This window comes from Aphelocoma coerulescens, unplaced genomic scaffold (genome assembly GCF_041296385.1).
Source record: "Aphelocoma coerulescens isolate FSJ_1873_10779 unplaced genomic scaffold, UR_Acoe_1.0 HiC_scaffold_97, whole genome shotgun sequence".
NCBI lineage: Eukaryota > Metazoa > Chordata > Aves > Passeriformes > Corvidae > Aphelocoma > Aphelocoma coerulescens.
Window position 1 is genome coordinate 1,041,136 of NW_027184078.1, and position 16,111 is coordinate 1,057,246.

Here is a 16,111-nt window from a genome sequence, read left to right on the forward strand (position 1 = left end):
CCCAGTAAAACCCAGTAAAAACCCAGTGAAAAACCAGTAACAACCAGTAACAACCAGTAAAGGCCGCTGAAAGCGGAGCGGGCGCGGGACTACATTACCCAGCGTGCACCGCGCGCGTTTCCGGTGGGAGGAGGGGGCGTGGCCTGGCTGGCGGCGGCGAGGGCGGGAAGCGGAGGGGGCGTGGCCTCGTCAGGCGGGGGGGCGTGGCCTCGTCAGGCGGCGCGGCCCGGGCGTTGCGCGGCGGCGGCCGCGGCCCGGTCCCGGTCCCGGTCCCGGTTCTGCCCCGTTCCTGGCCCGGTGTCGGCCCCGGCGGAGTCTCCGCGAGCCCAAGGGGTGAGCGGGGAGCGGGGCAGGAGGAGGAGGAAGCGGCGGGGCCGCGGCGGCGGCGGCGCCTGCGCGGGGCGGGCCTGGAGAGGGCGGGGGCTGAGGGGCTGAGGGGAGGAGGGGCGGGGCCTGAGGGCGGTGAGGGGGCGGGGCCTGGGGTGGCCACGCCCTCCTGAGAGTGCTCCACACCCCCCCCTTGTCGGGTTTGGGGTCTCACCTGCACACCTGGGATGGGGCTGGGGTCTCACCTGGCCCAGTGTCCCGCCAGTGCTGGGGCTGGGGTCTTAACCTGACCCCCCAGTGCTGGGGCGGGGGTCTCACCTGACCCCTCAGTGCTGGGGCTGGGGTCTCACCTGGCCCCCCAGTGCTGGGGCTGGGGTCTTAAACTGACCCCCAGTGCTGGGGCTGGGGTCTCACCTGGCCCCCCAGTGCTGGGGCTGGGGTCTCACCTGGCCCAGAGTCCCCCCAGTGCTGGGGCTTGGGTCCCACCTGACCCCCCAGTGCTGGGGCTGGGGTCTTAACTTGACCCCTCAGTGCTGGGGCGGGGGTCCCACCTGACCCCCCAGTGCTGGGGCTGGGGTCTCACCTGGCCCAGTGTCCCCCCAGTGCTGGGGCTGGGGTCTTAACCTGACCCCCCCAGTGCTGAGGCTGGGGTCTCACCTGACCCCCAGTGCTGGGGCTGGGGTCTCACCTGAGCCCTCAGTGCTGGGGCTGGGGTCTCACTTGGGCCCCCAGTGCTGGGGCTGGGATTTCACTTGGCCCAGAGTCCCCCCAGTGCTGGGGCTGGGGTCTCACCTGACCCCCCAGTGCTGAGGCTGGGGTCTCACCTGACCCCCCAGTGCTGGGGCTGGGGTCTCACCTGGCCCAGAGTCCCCTCAGTGCTGGGGCTGGGGTCTTAACCTGACCCCCCCAGTGCTGAGGCTGGGGTCTCACCTGACCCCCAGTGCTGGGGCTGGGGTCTCACCTGGGCCCCCAGTGCTGGGGCTGGGGTCTCACCTGGGCCCGCAGTGCTGGGGCTGGGGTCTCACTTGGGCCCCCAGTGCTGGGGCTGGGGTCTCACTTGAACCCCCAGTGCTGGGGCTGGGGTCTCACCTGACCCCCCAGTGCTGGGTCTGGGATTTCACCTGGCCCAGAGTCCCCCCAGTGCTGGGGCTGGGGTCTCACTTGGGCCCCCAGTGCTGGGGCTGGGGTCTCACCTGGGCCCGCAGTGCTGGGGCTGGGGTCTCACTTGGGCCCCCAGTGCTGGGGCTGGGGTCTCACCTGACCCCCCAGTGCTGGGTCTGGGATTTCACCTGGCCCAGAGTCCCCCCAGTGCTGGGGCTGGGGTCCCACCTAGGCCCCCAGTGCTGGGTCTGGGGTCTCACCTGACCCCCCAGTGCTGGGGCTGGGGTCTCACCTGGCCCAGAGTCCCCCCAGTGCTGGGTCTGGGGTCTCACCTGACCCCCCAGTGCTGGCTCTGGGCTCTCACCTGTCCCCGTATTTCGGCTCTGGCCTCTCCCCCGTGTCCCCTCCGGCCTCTCACCCGCGGCCGTGTCCCCCCAGGTGCGGCCATGGCGGGCGCAGCGCCCCCCGCCGGCGCCCCCGAGCGCCCGTTCACCTGCCGGGAGTGCGGCAAATCCTTCCGCTGGTCCTCGCGCCTGGCGCATCACCTGCGCAGCCACACGGGCGAGCGGCCCTACCGCTGCCCCGAGTGCCCCAAGGCCTTCAAGGGCTCCTCCGCCCTCCTCTACCACCTGCGGGGCCACACGGGCGAGCGGCCCTACACCTGCGGCACCTGCGGCAAGAGCTTCAAGCGCTCCTCGCTGCTGCAGACGCACCTGCGCGTGCACACGGGGCTGCGCGCCTTCCAGTGCGCCCAGTGCGGCCTGGCCTTCAAGTGGGCCTCGCACTACCAGTACCACCTGCGGCAGCACTCCGGCGAGCGGCCCTACCGCTGCCCCAGCTGCCCCAAGGCCTTCAAGAACTCGTCCAGCCTGCGGCGGCACCGGCACACGCACACGGGCGAGCGGCCGCACGCCTGCGGCACCTGCGGCAAGGCCTTCGCCCAGGCCGCCAACCTGCGGCAGCACCTGCGGGTGCACACGGGCGAGCGGCCGTACCGCTGCGGCGCCTGCGGCAAGAGCTTCACGCACTCCTCCAACCTGCACCTGCACCGGCGCACGCACGGCCCCGCCCCGCGCTGCCCCGCCTGCGCCGCCGCCGCCGCCGCCGCCTCGCCCGCCGGCCCGCACGGCCCCGCCGGTGCCGCCGCCTCACCCGAGCCGCTCTGGAGGCCCCTGGGTGTCACCTGTGCCCAGCAGGAGGGGACGGGCGCGGCAGCACCGCCGCCGCCGCCGCCGCCGCACCGCTGCCTCACCTGCGGCAAGAGCTTCAAGAACGGCTCGGGGCTGGCGCGGCACCTGCCCGGCCACGGAGCCGCGCCCCGGGCGGGCGAGGCCGCGGCGGCCGCGGAGCCCCCCGCGCCGGCCGAGCGGCCGTACCGCTGCGGCGAGTGCGGCAAGGCCTTCAAGGGCTCCTCGGGGCTGCGCTACCACCTGCGGGACCACACGGGCGAGCGGCCCTACACCTGCGGCACCTGCGGCAAGAGCTTCAAGCGCTCCTCGCTGCTGCAGACGCACCTGCGCGTGCACACGGGGCTGCGCGCCTTCCAGTGCGCCCAGTGCGGCCTGGCCTTCAAGTGGGCCTCGCACTACCAGTACCACCTGCGGCAGCACTCCGGCGAGCGGCCCTACCGCTGCCCCAGCTGCCCCAAGGCCTTCAAGAACTCGTCCAGCCTGCGGCGGCACCGGCACACGCACACGGGCGAGCGGCCGCACGCCTGCGGCACCTGCGGCAAGGCCTTCGCCCAGGCCGCCAACCTGCGGCAGCACCTGCGGGTGCACACGGGCGAGCGGCCGTACCGCTGCGGCACCTGCGGCAAGAGCTTCACGCACTCCTCCAACCTGCACCTGCACCGGCGCACGCACTCGGCCGCGCGGCCCTTCCGCTGCCCCGCCTGCCCCAAGGCCTTCGTCGTGGCCGCCTACCTGCAGCGGCACCTGCGCACGCACGGCCCCGCGCCCGCCACGGTGCCGGTGCCGGTGCCGCCGGTGCCGGTGCCGCCCGTGAGCCTCGTGCTGCTGCCCGGCCCGCAGCGGCTGCAGCTCGTCGCCGGCAGCGCCTCGGCCCGCAAGGTGCTGCTGCTGCCCGCCCCGCCCCGCGGCTCTGGTCAAGCTCCGGGCGGCCAGGTGGGCGGCCAGGTGGGCGGCCAGGTGGGCAGCCAGGCGTGGCGCGGCGTGCTGTTTGTGCCCAGTGTGGGCCGTGAGGGGATGGGCGCCGGGGGGCAGCTGAGGGTGGCCGGGGTGACCGGGGTCACAGGGGTGGCGGGGGTCACGGGGGTGGCTGAAGTGGCCGGGGTGGCCGGGGTGGCGGGGGTCACGGGGGTCACAGGGGTGGCAGGGGTCACAGGGGCCATGGGAGTGGCTGAGGTGGCTGGGGTCACAGGGGTCATGGGGGTCACAGGGGTGGCAGGAGTGGCTGAGGTGGCCAGAGTGGCAAGGGTGACCGGGGTCACAGGGGTGGCTGGGGTGACCGGGGTGGCAGGTGTGGCAGGGGTCACAGGGGTGACCAGGGTGGCTGAGGTGGCCGGGGTGACCAGGGTGACCGGGGTGACCAGGGTGGCAGGTCTGGCAGGGGTCACAGGGGTCACGGGGGTGGCTGAGGTGGCCGGGGTGGCAGGTGTGACCGGGGTCACGGGGGTGGCAGGGGTGGCTGAGGTGGCCGGGGTGACCAGAGTGACCGGGGTCACAGAGGTGGCTGAGGTGACCGGGGTGACCGGGGTGGCAGGTGTGGCAGGGGTCACGGGGGTGACCAGGGTGGCTGAGGTGGCCGGGGTGACCGGGGTGACTGGGGTCACAGGGGTCACAGGGGTGGCCGGGGTGGCCAGGGTGACCGGGGTCACAGGGGTGGCGGGAGTGGCTGAGGTGGCCGGGGTCACAGGGGTCACAGGGGTGACCGGGGTGACAGGTGTAGGGGTCACAGGTGTGGGTGCCACAAGGGTCACAGGTGTGGGTGCCACAGGGGTCACAGGGCTGCAGCTCCAGGTGCTGCCGATGCCCTCGGAGGTGCCCAATGTCCAGCTCCAGGTGCTGCCGCCGCCACCTGAGGTCACCAATGTCCAGCTCCAAGCAGGGGAGGTGCCCAATGTCCAGTTCCAGGTGCTGCCACCACCTCCAGGTGTCACCAACGTCCAGCTCCAGGTGTTGCCACCACTGGCAGAGGCCACCGAGGTGCCCAGTGTCCAGCTCCAGGCCACCGAGGTGCCCAACATCCAGCTCCAGGTGTTGCCACCACCAGCAGAGGCCACCAGTGTCCAGCTCCAGGCCACCGAGGTGCCCAGTGTCCATCTCCAGGCCACCGAGGTGCCCAGTGTCCAGCTCCAGGCGCTGCCACCACCACCTGAGGTCACCAATGTCCAGCTCCAGGCGCTGCCACCACCCTCGGGTGTCACCAGTGTCCAGTTCCACGTGCTGCCACCACCCCCCGAGGTCACCAATGTCCATCTCCAGGCCACCGAGGTGCCCAGTGTCCAGTTCCAGGTGTTGCCACCACCCCCCGAGGTCACCAACGTCCAGCTCCAAGCAGGGGAAGTGCCCAATGTCCGGCTCCAGGCGCTGCCACCACCTCCAGGTGTCACCAACGTCCAGCTCCGGGTGTTGCCACCACCAGCAGAGGCCACCAACGTCCAGCTCCAGGCCACCGAGGTGCCCAGTGTCCAGCTCCAGGCCACCGAGGTGCCCAACATCCAGCTCCAAGTGTTGCCACCATCAGCAGAGGCCACCAAGGTGCCCAATGTCCAGCTCCAGGCCACCGAGGTGCCCAAGGTCCAGCTCCGGGTGTTGCCACCATCAGCAGAGGCCACCAAGGTCCAGCTCCAGGTGCTGCCACCACCCTCAGGTGTCACCAACATCCAGCTCCAGGCCCTGCCCCTGCCCTCGGGTGGCACCAGTGTCCAGCTCCAGGCCACCAAGGTGCCCAATGTCCAGCTCCGGGTGTTGCCACCACCAGCAGAGGCCACCAAGGTGCCCAATGTCCAGCTCCAGGCCACCAAGGTGCCCAATGTCCAGCTCCAGGTGTTGCCACCATCAGCAGAGGCCACTGAGGTGCCCAGTGTCCAGCTCCAGGCCACCGAGGTGCCCAATTTCCATCTTCAGGCCACCAAGGTGCCCAATGTCCAGCTCCAGGTGTTGCCACCATCAGCAGAGGCCACCGAGGTGCCCAGTGTCCAGCTCCAGGCCACCAAGGTGCCCAAGGTCCAGCTCCGGGTGTTGCCACCACCAGCAGAGGCCACCGAGGTGCCCAGTGTCCAGCTCCAGGCCACCAAGGTGCCCAAGGTCCAGCTCCAGGTGTTGCCACCATCAGCAGAGGCCACCGAGGTGCCCAGTGTCCATCTCCAGGCCACCAAGGTGCCCAGTGTCCAGCTCCAGGTGTTGCCACCACCAGCAGAGGCCACCAGTGTCCAGCTCCAGGCCACCAAGGTGCCCAATGTCCAGCTCCAGGCCACCGAGGTGCCCAGTGTCCATCTCCAGGCCACTGAGGTGCCCAGTGTCCATCTCCAGGCCACTGAGGTGCCCAATGTCCAGCTCCAGGCCACCAAGGTGCCCAATGTCCATCTCCAGGCCACTGAGGTGCCCAGTGTCCAGCTCCAGGTGTTGCCACCACCAGCAGAGGCCACCAATGCCCATCTCCAGGCCACCGAGGTGCCCAATTTCCATCTCCAGGCCACCAAGGTGCCCAGTGTCCAGCTCCAGGCCACCAAGGTGCCCAATTTCCATCTCCAGGCCACCAAGGTGCCCAATGTCCAGCTCCAGGTGTTGCCACCACCAGCAGAGGCCACCAGTGTCCATCTCCAGGCCACCGAGGTGCCCAGTGCCCACCTGGAGCCTCCTGAGGAGGTGCCCAGTGTCCACCTGGAGCCCTTGGAGGTGCCCGGTGTCCACCTGGAGATGGCAGAGGTGCCCTCTGACCACCTGGACACCACTGAGGAGGTGCCAAACGTCCACCTGGAGGTACCCAGTGTCCACCTGGACCCCGCTGAGGTGCCCAGTGCCCACCTGGAGACCACAGAGGGGTTGCCCGGTGCCCACCTGGACACCTTGGAGATGACCAATGTCCACCTGCACACGTCGGAAGTGCCCTCTGTCCACTTGGAGCCTTCTGAGGAGGTGCCCAGTGTCCAGCTGGAGGTGCCCAATGCCCACCTGGTCACGTCAGAGGTGCCCAGTGTCCACCTGGAGGTGCCCAATGCCCACCTGGTCACCTCAGAGGTGCACCTGGACCCCCCCTAGGAGGTGCCCAGTGTCCACCTGGAGCCCTCGGAGGAGGTGCCCAGTGCCCACCGGGACACATCAGAGGTGCCCAATGCCCACCTGGGCACCTTGGAGATGACCAGTGCCCACCTGGAGGTGTCAGCGGTGCCCTGTGCCCACCTGGAACCCACGGAGAAAGTGCCCAGTGCCCACCTGGAGACCACGCAGGTGCCCGGTGCCCACCTGGAGACCACAGAGGAGGTGCCCAGTGCCCACCTGGAGGTGCCCAGTGTCCACCTGGAGGTGCCCAGTGTCCACCTGGAGACCACAGAGGAGGTGAGCAATGCCCACCTGGAGCCAGCTGAGGTGCCCAGTGCCCACCTGGATACACCTTGGAGGTGCCCAGTGTCCACCTGGAGGTGCCCGGTGTCCACCTGGAGACCGAAGAAGAGGTGCCCGATGCCCACCTGGACACATCAGAGGTGCCCAGTGCCCACGTGGAGTTGCCCAGTGCCCACCTGGACACCACAGAGTGCCCGGTGCCCACCTGGACACACCTTGGAGGTGCCCAATGTCCACCTGGAGGTGCCCGGTGCCCACCTGGAGGTGCCCAATGCCCACCTGGACACATCAGAGGTGCCCAGTGCCCACCTGGAGTTGCCCAGTGCCCACCTGGACACCACAGAATGCCCGGTGCCCACCTGGACACACCTTGGAGGTGCCCAATGTCCACCTGGAGGTGACCGGTGCCCACCTGGACCCTGCTGAGGCGCCCAGTGCCCACCTGGAGGTGCCCAGTGCCCACGTGGAGTTGCCCAGTGCCCACCTGGACACCACAGAGTGCCCGGTGCCCACCTGGACACACCTTGGAGGTGCCCAATGCCCACCTGGAGGTGACCGGTGCCCACCTGGACCCTGCTGAGGTGCCCAGTGCCCACCTGGACACACCTTGGAGGTGCCCAGTGTCCACCTGGAGGTGCCCGATGCCCACCTGGACACATCAGAGGTGCCCAGTGCCCACGTGGAGTTGCCCAGTGCCCACCTGGACACCACAGAGTGCCCAGTGCCCACCTGGACACACCTTGGAGGTGCCCAGTGCCCACCTGGAGGTGCCCGGTGCCCACCTGGAGGTGCCCGGTGCCCACCTGGACACATCAGAGGTGCCCAATGCCCACCTGGAGGTGCCCGGTGCCCACCTGGAGGTGCCCGGTGCCCACCTGGACACATCAGAGGTGCCCAATGCCCACCTGGAGGTGCCCGGTGCCCACCTGGACACACCTTGGAGGTGCCCAGTGCCCACCTGGAGGTGCCCGGTGCCCACCTGGAGGTGCCCGGTGCCCACCTGGACACACCTTGGAGGTGCCCAGTGCCCACCTGGAGGTGCCCGGTGCCCACCTGGAGGTGCCCGGTGCCCACCTGGACTCCCTGGGGAGGTGCCCAATGCCCACCTGGAGGTGCCCGGTGCCCACCCGGACCCCCCGAGGAGGTGCCCGGTGCCCCCCCCCCCCCTCTCACCTGCACACCTGTGCCCGCAGGTGAGGGGGGGGTCTGGGGGCACCTGGGGGGCACCAGGGGGCGCTCCCGTGTCAATAAAGGCGCCCCTCCCCCACCCCCCCCCACTGCGGGTCGTGCTTCCGGGAGGGGGCGGGGCCTGGAGAGGGGGCGTGGCTTGGGAGGGCGTGACCACGGAAAGGGGCGTGGCTTGGGGAGGGGGCGGGGCCTTGTGGAGGGGGCGTGGCTGGGGGGGTTACTGGGAAGGCCCCGGGGGGGTTACTGGGAGCACTGGGAGTGGGGGCTGGGCAGTTTTACCTCCCAGTGTGGCCCTGGTGATTCCCAGTATGGCCCCAGTATGGCCCCAGTATGGCCCCAGTACAGCCCAGCCGGCTCCCAGTATGGCCCCAGTATGGCCCCAGTATGGCCCAGCTGGCTCCCGGTATGGCCCCAGTATGGCCCAGCTGGCTCCCAGTATGGCCCCAGTATGGCCCCAGTACAGCCCAGCCGGCTCCCAGTATGGCCCCAGTATGGCCCAGCTGGCTCCCAGTATGGCCCCAGTATGGCCCCAGTACAGCCCAGCCGGCTCCCAGTATGGCCCCAGTATGGCCCCAGTACAGCCCAGCCGGCTCCCAGTATGGCCCCAGTATGGCCCAGCTGGCTCCCAGTATGGCCCCAGTACAGCCCAGCCGGCTCCCAGTATGGCCCCAGTATGGCCCCAATACAGCCCAGCCGGCTCCCAGTATGGCCCCAGTACAGCCCAGTAGGCTCCCAGTATGGCCCCAGTATGGCCCCAGTATGGCCCAGCTGGCTCCCAGTATGGCCCCCGTACAGCCCAACCAGCTCCCAGTATGGCCCCAGTATGGCCCCAGTATGGCCCAGCTAGCTTCCAGTATGGCCCCAGTACAGCCCAGTACGGCCCCAGTATGGCCCCAGTATGGCCCCAGTACAGCCCAACCGACTCCCAGTACGGCCCCAGTATGGCCCCAGTAATGCCCCCAGTACAGCCCAACCGACTCCCAGTATCGCCCCAGTACAGCCCAGCCGGCTCCCAGTATGGCCCCAGTATGGCCCAGCAGGCTCCCAGTATGGCCCCAGTACGGCCCCAGTATGGCCCCAGTATGGCCCAGCTAGCTCCCAGTATGGCCCCAGTACAGCCCAGCCGGCTCCCAGTATGGCCCCAGTATGGCCTCAGTACAGCCCAACCAGCTCCCAGTATGGCCCCAGTATGGCCCAGCCGGCTCCCAGTATGGCCCCAGTATGGCTCCAGTATGGCCCAGCCGGCTCCCAGTATGGCCCCAGTATGGCCCCAGTACAGCCCAACCAGCTCCCAGTATGGCCCCAGTATGGCCCAGCCGGCTCCCAGTATGGCCCCAGTACAGCCCAGCCGGCTTCCAGTATGGCCCCAGTATGGCCCCAGTACAGCCCAGCCGGCTCCCAGTATGGCCCCAGTATGGCCCAGCTGGCTCCCAGTACGGCTCCAGTACGGCCCCAGTACAGCCCAACTGCCTCCCAGTACGGCCCCAGTATGGCCCCAGTATGGCTCAACCGACTCCCAGTATGGCTCCAGTATCACCCAGTACAGTCCAACCGATTCCCAGTATAGCCCCAGTGTGGCCCCAGTATCTCCCCAGTATGGCCCCAGTGATTCCCAGTACGGCCCCAGTGATTCCCAGTACAGCCCCAGTATCACCCAGTACAGCCCAACTCACTCCCAGTATAGCCCCAGTACAGTTCCAGTATCCCCCAGTACAGCCCAGCGATTCCCAGTATGGCCCCAGTATAGCTCCACTATCACCCAGTACAGCCCCAGTGATTCCCAGTACGGCCCCAGTGATTCCCAGTATGGCCCCAGTACAGCCCAGTATCACCCAGTACGGCCCCAGCGATTCCCAGTATGGCCCCAGTACAGCCCCAGTATCCCCCAGTACGGCCCAACTCATTCCCAGTATGGCCCCAGTATCCCCCAGTACAGCCCCAGTGATTCCCAGTATGGCCCCAGTATAGCTCCAGTATCACCCAGTACAGCCCCAGTGATTCCCAGTATAGCCCCAGTGATTCCCAGTACGGGCCCAGTAATTCCCAGTATGTCCCCAGTATCACCCAGTACAGCCCAACTGAGCCCCAGCAGGCTCCCAGTATTCCCCAGTATGGCCCCAGTATGACTCCAGTACAGCCCAGCTGAGCCCCAGTATCCCCCAGTACGGCCCCAGTGATTCCCAGTATCCCCCAGTATGGCCCCAGTGTCTCCCCAGTATGGCCCAAATGACTCCCAGTCCATCCCAGTATCCCCCCAGTATGGCCCCACTACCCTCCAGTATGGCCCAGTCCATCCCAGTATCCCCCCAGTATGGTCCCAGTATGGCCCAGTCCTTCCCAGTATCCCCCCAGTATGGCCCAGTCCATCCCAGTATGGCCCCCAGTACCCCCCAGTATCGCCCAGTCCATCCCAGTATTCCCCCAGTATCGCCCAGTCCATCCCAGTATTCCCCCAGTGCCCCCCAGTCCTTCCCAGTCCCTTCCCAGTTCCCCCCAGTGCCCCCAAACCTCCTCCCAGTCCCTCCCAGTCCCCTCCCAGTCCCTTCCCAGCCCTTCCCAGTTCCCCCCAGTGCCCCCAAACCTCCTCCCAGTTCCCCCCAGTCCCTTCCCACTGCCCCTCAGTTCCTCCCAGTCCCTCCCAGTTCCCCCCAGTCCCTTCCCAGTCCCCTCCCAGTCCCCTCCCAGTGCCTCCCAGTGCCCCCCAGTCCCTTCCCATTGCCCCCAGTCCCTCCCAGTGCCCTCCCAGTCCCCCCCAGTGCTTCCCAGTCCCTTCCCAGTCTCTCCCACTTCTTCCCAGTCCCTCCCAGTCCCTCCCAGTGCCTCCCAGTCCCTTCCCAGCCCCTCCCAGTTCCCCCCAGTGCCCCCAAACCTCCTCCCAGTCCCTCCCAGTGCCCCCCAGTCCCTTCCCACTGCCCCTCAATTCCTCCCAGTCCCCTCCCAGTCCCTCCCAGTTCCCTCAGTCCCTTCCAGTTTCCCCCCAGTCCCCTCCCAGTGCCCCCCAGTCCTTCCCAGTCTCCCCCCAGTCCTTCCCAGTGCCTCCCAGTCCCCCCCAGTCCGCTCCCAGTCCTTCCCAGTCCATCCCAGTCCCTCCCAGTCCCTCCCAGTCCCCTCCCAGTCCCTCCCAGTACCCCCAGGTCCCCCTCCACTCTCTCCCAGTCCCCCCCAGTTCCCCCCAGTCCCTTCCCACTTGCCCCCCAGTTCCTCCCAGTCCCTCCCAGTGCCTCCCAGTCCCATCCAGTTCCCTCCCAGTCCCCTCCCAGTCCCTCCCACTGCCCCCCAGTCTCTCCCAGTTCCCTCCCAGTCCCCCCAGGTCCCCCTCCACTCCCTCCCAGTCCCTTCCCACTGCCCCCCAGTCCCTCCCAGTCCCATCCAGTTCCCCCCCAGTCCCTCCCAGTCCCCTCCCCGTCCCCCCCAGTCTCTCCCAGTCCCCCCCAGTCCCTCCCAGTCCCTCCCAGTTCGCGCTGCCCGGCCCCTCCCCCCCCCGGTTATTTCGGGCCCCCCGCACCTGTCCCTGCCCCTCCCCCACCCGGGCCCCCCGCCAGGCCCCTCCCCCACCCGGGACAGGGACTGGGGGCACTGGGGGGCACTGGGGGGGACTGGGAGGGGGTTTCAATGCACTGGGAGTACTGGGAGGGCACTGGGATGAACTGGGAGGGGGTTTCAGTGCACTGGGAGGGCACTGGGATGCACTGGGATGGACTGGGATGAACTGGGAGGGCACTGGACTGAACTGGGATGCACTGGGAGGGCACTGGGATTCACTGGGATGAACTGGGAGGGCACTGGGATGCACTGGGAGAAACTGGGATGCACTGGGAGGGCACTGGACTGAACTGGGAGGGCATTGGGATGTACTGGAATGAACTGGAAAGGCACTGGGAAGGCACTAGGAGGGCACTGGGATGAACTGGGAAGGCACTGGGAAGGCACCGTGATAAACTGGGATGTACTGGGAGGCCACTGGGATGCATTGGGAAGGCACTGCGAGGGCACTGGGATGCACTGGGATTGACTGGGATGAACTGGGATGCACTGGGAGGGCACTGGGAAGGCACCGTGATAAACTGGGAGGGCGCTGGGATAAACTGGGATGTGCTGGGAGGCCACTGGGATGAACTGGGATGAACTGGAATGAACTGGAATGAACTGGGAGGGCACTGGGAGGGCACTGGGATGCACTGGGAGGGCACTGGGAGGGCACTGGGATGCACTGGGAGGGCACTGGGATGAACTGGGAGGGCACTGGGATGCACTGGGATGAACTGGGAGGGCACTGGGATAAACTGGGAGGGCACTGGGATGAACTGGGAGGGCACTGGGATGCACTGGGATGAACTGGGAGGGCACTGGGATAAACTGGGAGGGCACTGGAAGGGCACTGGGATGAACAGGGAGGGCACTGGGATGAACTGGGATAAACTGGGATGCACTGGGATGAACTGGGAGGGCACTGGGATGAACTGGGAGGGCACTGGGATGAACTGGGATTGACTGGGATGCACTGGGATGAACTGGGAGGGAACTGGGATAAACTGAGAGGGCACTGGGATGAACTGGGAGGGCACTGGGATGCACTGGGAGGAACTGGGATAAACTGGGAAGGCACTGGGATGAACTGGGATGCACTGGGATGCACTGGGAGGGCACTGGGATAAACTGGGAGGGCACTGGAAGGGCACTGGGATAAACTGGGAGGGGACTGGGATGAACTGGGATGCACTGGGATGAACTGGGATGCACTGGGATGCAGTGGGATGCACTGGGATGAACTGGGATTGACTGGGATGCACTGGGATGAACTGGGATGAACTGGGAGGGCACTGGGATGTACTGGGAGGGAACTGGGATGCACTGGGATGAACTGGGATGAACTGGGAGGGCACTGGGATGAACTGGGACGAACTGGGATGAACTGGGATGCACTGGGAGGGCACTGGGATGTACTGGGAGGGAACTGGGATGCACTGGGATGCACTGGGATGAACTGGGATGTACTGGGAGGGAACTGGGATGCACTGGAATGAACTGGGAGGCCACTGGGATGCACTGGGATGAACTGGGAGGGCACTGGGATGCACTGGGATGAACTGGGAGGGCACTGGGATGAACTGGGACGAACTGGGATGCACTGGAATGAACTGGGATGAACTGGGAGGGCACTGGGATGAACTGGGATGCACTGGGATGAACTGGGATGCACTGAGATGAACTGGGAGGGCACTGGGATGCACTGGGATGAACTGGGAGGGCACTGGGATGAACTGGGACGAACTGGGATGCACTGGAATGAACTGGGATGAACTGGGATGCACTGGGATGAACTGGGATGAACTGGGAGGGCACTGGGATGAACTGGGATGAACTGGGATGAACTGGGAGGGCACTGGGATGAACTGGGAGGGCACTGGGATGAACTGGGATGTACTGGGACGAACTGGGAGGGCACTGGGATGAACAGGGAGGGCACTGGGATGAACTGGGATGAACTGGGAGGGCACTGGGATGAACTGGGATGAACTGGGATGCACTGGGATGAACTGGGAGGGCACTGGGATGAACTGGGATGAACTGGGATGCACTGGGATGCAGTGGGATGCACTGGGATGAACTGGAATAAACTGGGAGGGCACTGGGATGAACTGGGATGCACTGGGATGAACTGGAATAAACTGGGAGGGAACTGGGATGCACTGGGATGCACTGGGATGCACTGGGAGGGCACTGGGATGAACTGGGAGGGCACTGGGATGAACTGGGATAAACTGGGATGCACTGGGATGAACTGGGATGCACTGGGATGCACTGGGAGGGCACTGGGATGAACTGGAATAAACTGGGAGGGCACTGGGATGCACTGGGATGAACTGGAATAAACTGGGAGGGCACTGGGATGCACTGGGATGAACTGGGATGCACTGGGATGCACTGGGACGAACTGGGACGAACTGGGATGAACTGGAATAAACTGGGAGGGCACTGGGATGAACTGGGACGAACTGGGATGCACTGGGATGCACTGGGAGGCCCCGGACGGGCCGAGCTAATTAGCGCCTGATTAATTAGCGGGACCGCTCCGTGCCGGGGAGGTGTTAATGACCCGAGCAGGGTTAATTACTGGGGGGGTCTAATTAATTACCGAGGCGGGGTTAATTAGCGGGGGGTAATTAACTCCCCGGGGCTTCATTAATTACCAGGCTGTGCTAATTACCGAGGCCTTCTGATTAATTAGCAGGGGTTAATTAGCGGGGGAGCATTAATGAACTACAGTCGAGGGGTTAATTAGCGGGGTGAGGATTAATTACCTGCAGATGATTAATTACCGGGGGAGGGGTTAATTAAAGCTCAGGGGTTAATTAACGGGGGTTAATTCATTAATTACCGGCGGATTCTGATTAATTCCCGGCGGGTTGTGGTTAATTACCGGGGGGGGATAATTAATTACCGGGGGGGGATAATTAATTACCGGGGGGCAGAATTAATTACCGGGGGGGATAATTAATTACCGGGGGGGATAATTAATTACCGGGGGCAGTTACCGCGGGGAGGGGGGGGTGATTAATTAGCTTGGGGGCAATTAATTACGGGGGGGGGAGGGGATGATTAATTACCGGGGCGGGGGGTTAATTACGGGGGAGGTTAATTGCAATCGGGGGGAGGGAAATGATTAATTAATGACCAGGGGAAGATTAATGACGGGGGTCATTAATACCGGGGGGTGTTAATTAGGGGGATGGTTAATTAGGGGGATGATGAATTAATTAGGGGAATGGTTAATTAGGGGGCTGATGAATTAGGGGGATGGTCAATTAATTAGGGGGATGGTTAATAAATTAGGGGGATGGTTAATTAATTAGGGGGATGGTTAATTAATTAGGAGGATGGTTAATTAGGGGGACGATTAATAAATTAGGGGGCTCATGAATTAGGGGGATGGCTAATTAATTAGGAGGAAGGTTAATTAGGGGCCTGCCGGACGGCCGCAGGGGTTAATTACCAGGGGGATGGTTAATTAGGGGGCTGGTTAATTAGGGGGCTGATGAATTAATTAGGGGGCTGATGAATTAATTAGGGGGCTGGTTAATTAGGGGGACGATTAATTAATTAGGGGGCTGATGAATTAATTAGGGGGCTGGTTAATTAGGGGGCTGATGAATTAATTAGGGGGACGATTAATTAATTAGGGGGCTGATGAATTAGGGGGACGGCTAATTAGGGGGGTGATTAATTAGGGGCCGCCGGCGGCCGCAGGGGTTAATTACCGCGGGCATTAATTAACGGCTCAGGGCAGCGACAGGTGCGGAGAGCGGGGGGGGAGGGGAGGGGGGGAGGGACTGGGGGGGACTGGGGGGGACTGGGAGGGGACTGGGAGGGACTGGGAGGGGACTGGGAGGGACTGGGAGGGACTGGGGGGGAATTGGGGGGAATTGGGGGGACTGGGAGGGACTGGGAGGGGACTGGGGGGGACTGGGAGAGACTGGGGGGGAATTGGGGGGACTGGGAGGGACTGGGGGGGACTGGGGGGGACTGGGGGGGACTGGGAGGGACTGGGGGGGACTGGGGGGGATTGGGAGGGGACTGGGGGGAACTGGGAGGGACTGGGAGGGGACTGGGGGGGAGACTGGGAGGGGACTGGGGGGGATTGGGGGGACTGGGAGGGGACTGGGGGGGATTGGGGGGACTGGGAGGGGACTGGGAGGGACTGGGGGGGAATTGGGGGGGACTGGGAGGGACTGGGAGGGGAATTGGGGGGGGTTGGGAGGGACTGGGGGGACTGGGAGGGACTGGGAGGGACTGGGGGGGAATTGGGGGGGACTGGGAGGGAGTGGGAGGGGAATTGGGGGGACTGGGAGGGACTGGGAGGGACTGGGAGGGACTGGGGGGGAATTGGGGGGGACTGGGAGGGAGTGGGAGGGGAATTGGGGGGGACTGGGAGGGGAATTGGGGGGGACTAGGAGGGCACTGGGGGGGAC

The 16,111-nt window shown here is 65.7% G+C and overlaps 2 protein-coding genes across 2 annotated transcripts; both read left to right on the top strand.

Moving 5' to 3' along the window:
• The first annotated feature begins 1,874 nt into the window (after positions 1-1,874).
• Positions 1,875-6,852, top strand: LOC138102656 (zinc finger protein 628-like). The gene is made up of 4 exons (XM_069000375.1): positions 1,875-5,066; positions 5,220-5,282; positions 5,457-5,546; positions 5,832-6,852. The coding sequence occupies exons 1-4, from the start codon at positions 1,875-1,877 to the stop codon at positions 6,648-6,650; spliced, it is 4,164 nt and encodes a 1,387-aa protein (XP_068856476.1). The 3' UTR covers positions 6,651-6,852.
• LOC138102657 (DNA-directed RNA polymerase II subunit RPB1-like) lies at positions 6,747-10,287 on the top strand. Its single transcript, XM_069000376.1, has 8 exons — positions 6,747-6,947; positions 7,297-7,458; positions 7,667-7,864; positions 8,557-8,619; positions 8,975-9,199; positions 9,373-9,639; positions 9,737-9,976; positions 10,105-10,287. Exons 1-8 carry the CDS (start codon positions 6,747-6,749, stop codon positions 10,285-10,287), a joined length of 1,539 nt encoding a protein of 512 aa, XP_068856477.1.
• Positions 10,288-16,111: the final 5,824 nt, after the last annotated feature.

Excerpts from the sequence above, each read along its gene's own strand:
- LOC138102656 (XM_069000375.1), top strand. The coding sequence starts at position 1,875 with ATGGCGGGCGCAGCGCCCCCCGCCGGCGCCCCCGAGCGCCCGTTCACC. Across the intron at positions 5,283-5,456 it reads TCACCAACATCCAGCTCCAG|GCCACTGAGGTGCCCAGTGT; the intron begins GCCCTGCCCCTG and ends CCATCAGCAGAG. Across the intron at positions 5,547-5,831 it reads TGCCCAATGTCCAGCTCCAG|GCCACCAAGGTGCCCAATGT; the intron begins GTGTTGCCACCA and ends GTCCAGCTCCAG.
- LOC138102657 (XM_069000376.1), top strand. The coding sequence starts at position 6,747 with ATGACCAGTGCCCACCTGGAGGTGTCAGCGGTGCCCTGTGCCCACCTG. Across the intron at positions 7,459-7,666 it reads TGGACACCACAGAGTGCCCG|AGTGCCCAGTGCCCACCTGG; the intron begins GTGCCCACCTGG and ends TGGACACCACAG. Across the intron at positions 9,640-9,736 it reads ACGGCCCCAGTATGGCCCCA|TATGGCCCCAGTGATTCCCA; the intron begins GTATGGCTCAAC and ends GTATCTCCCCAG.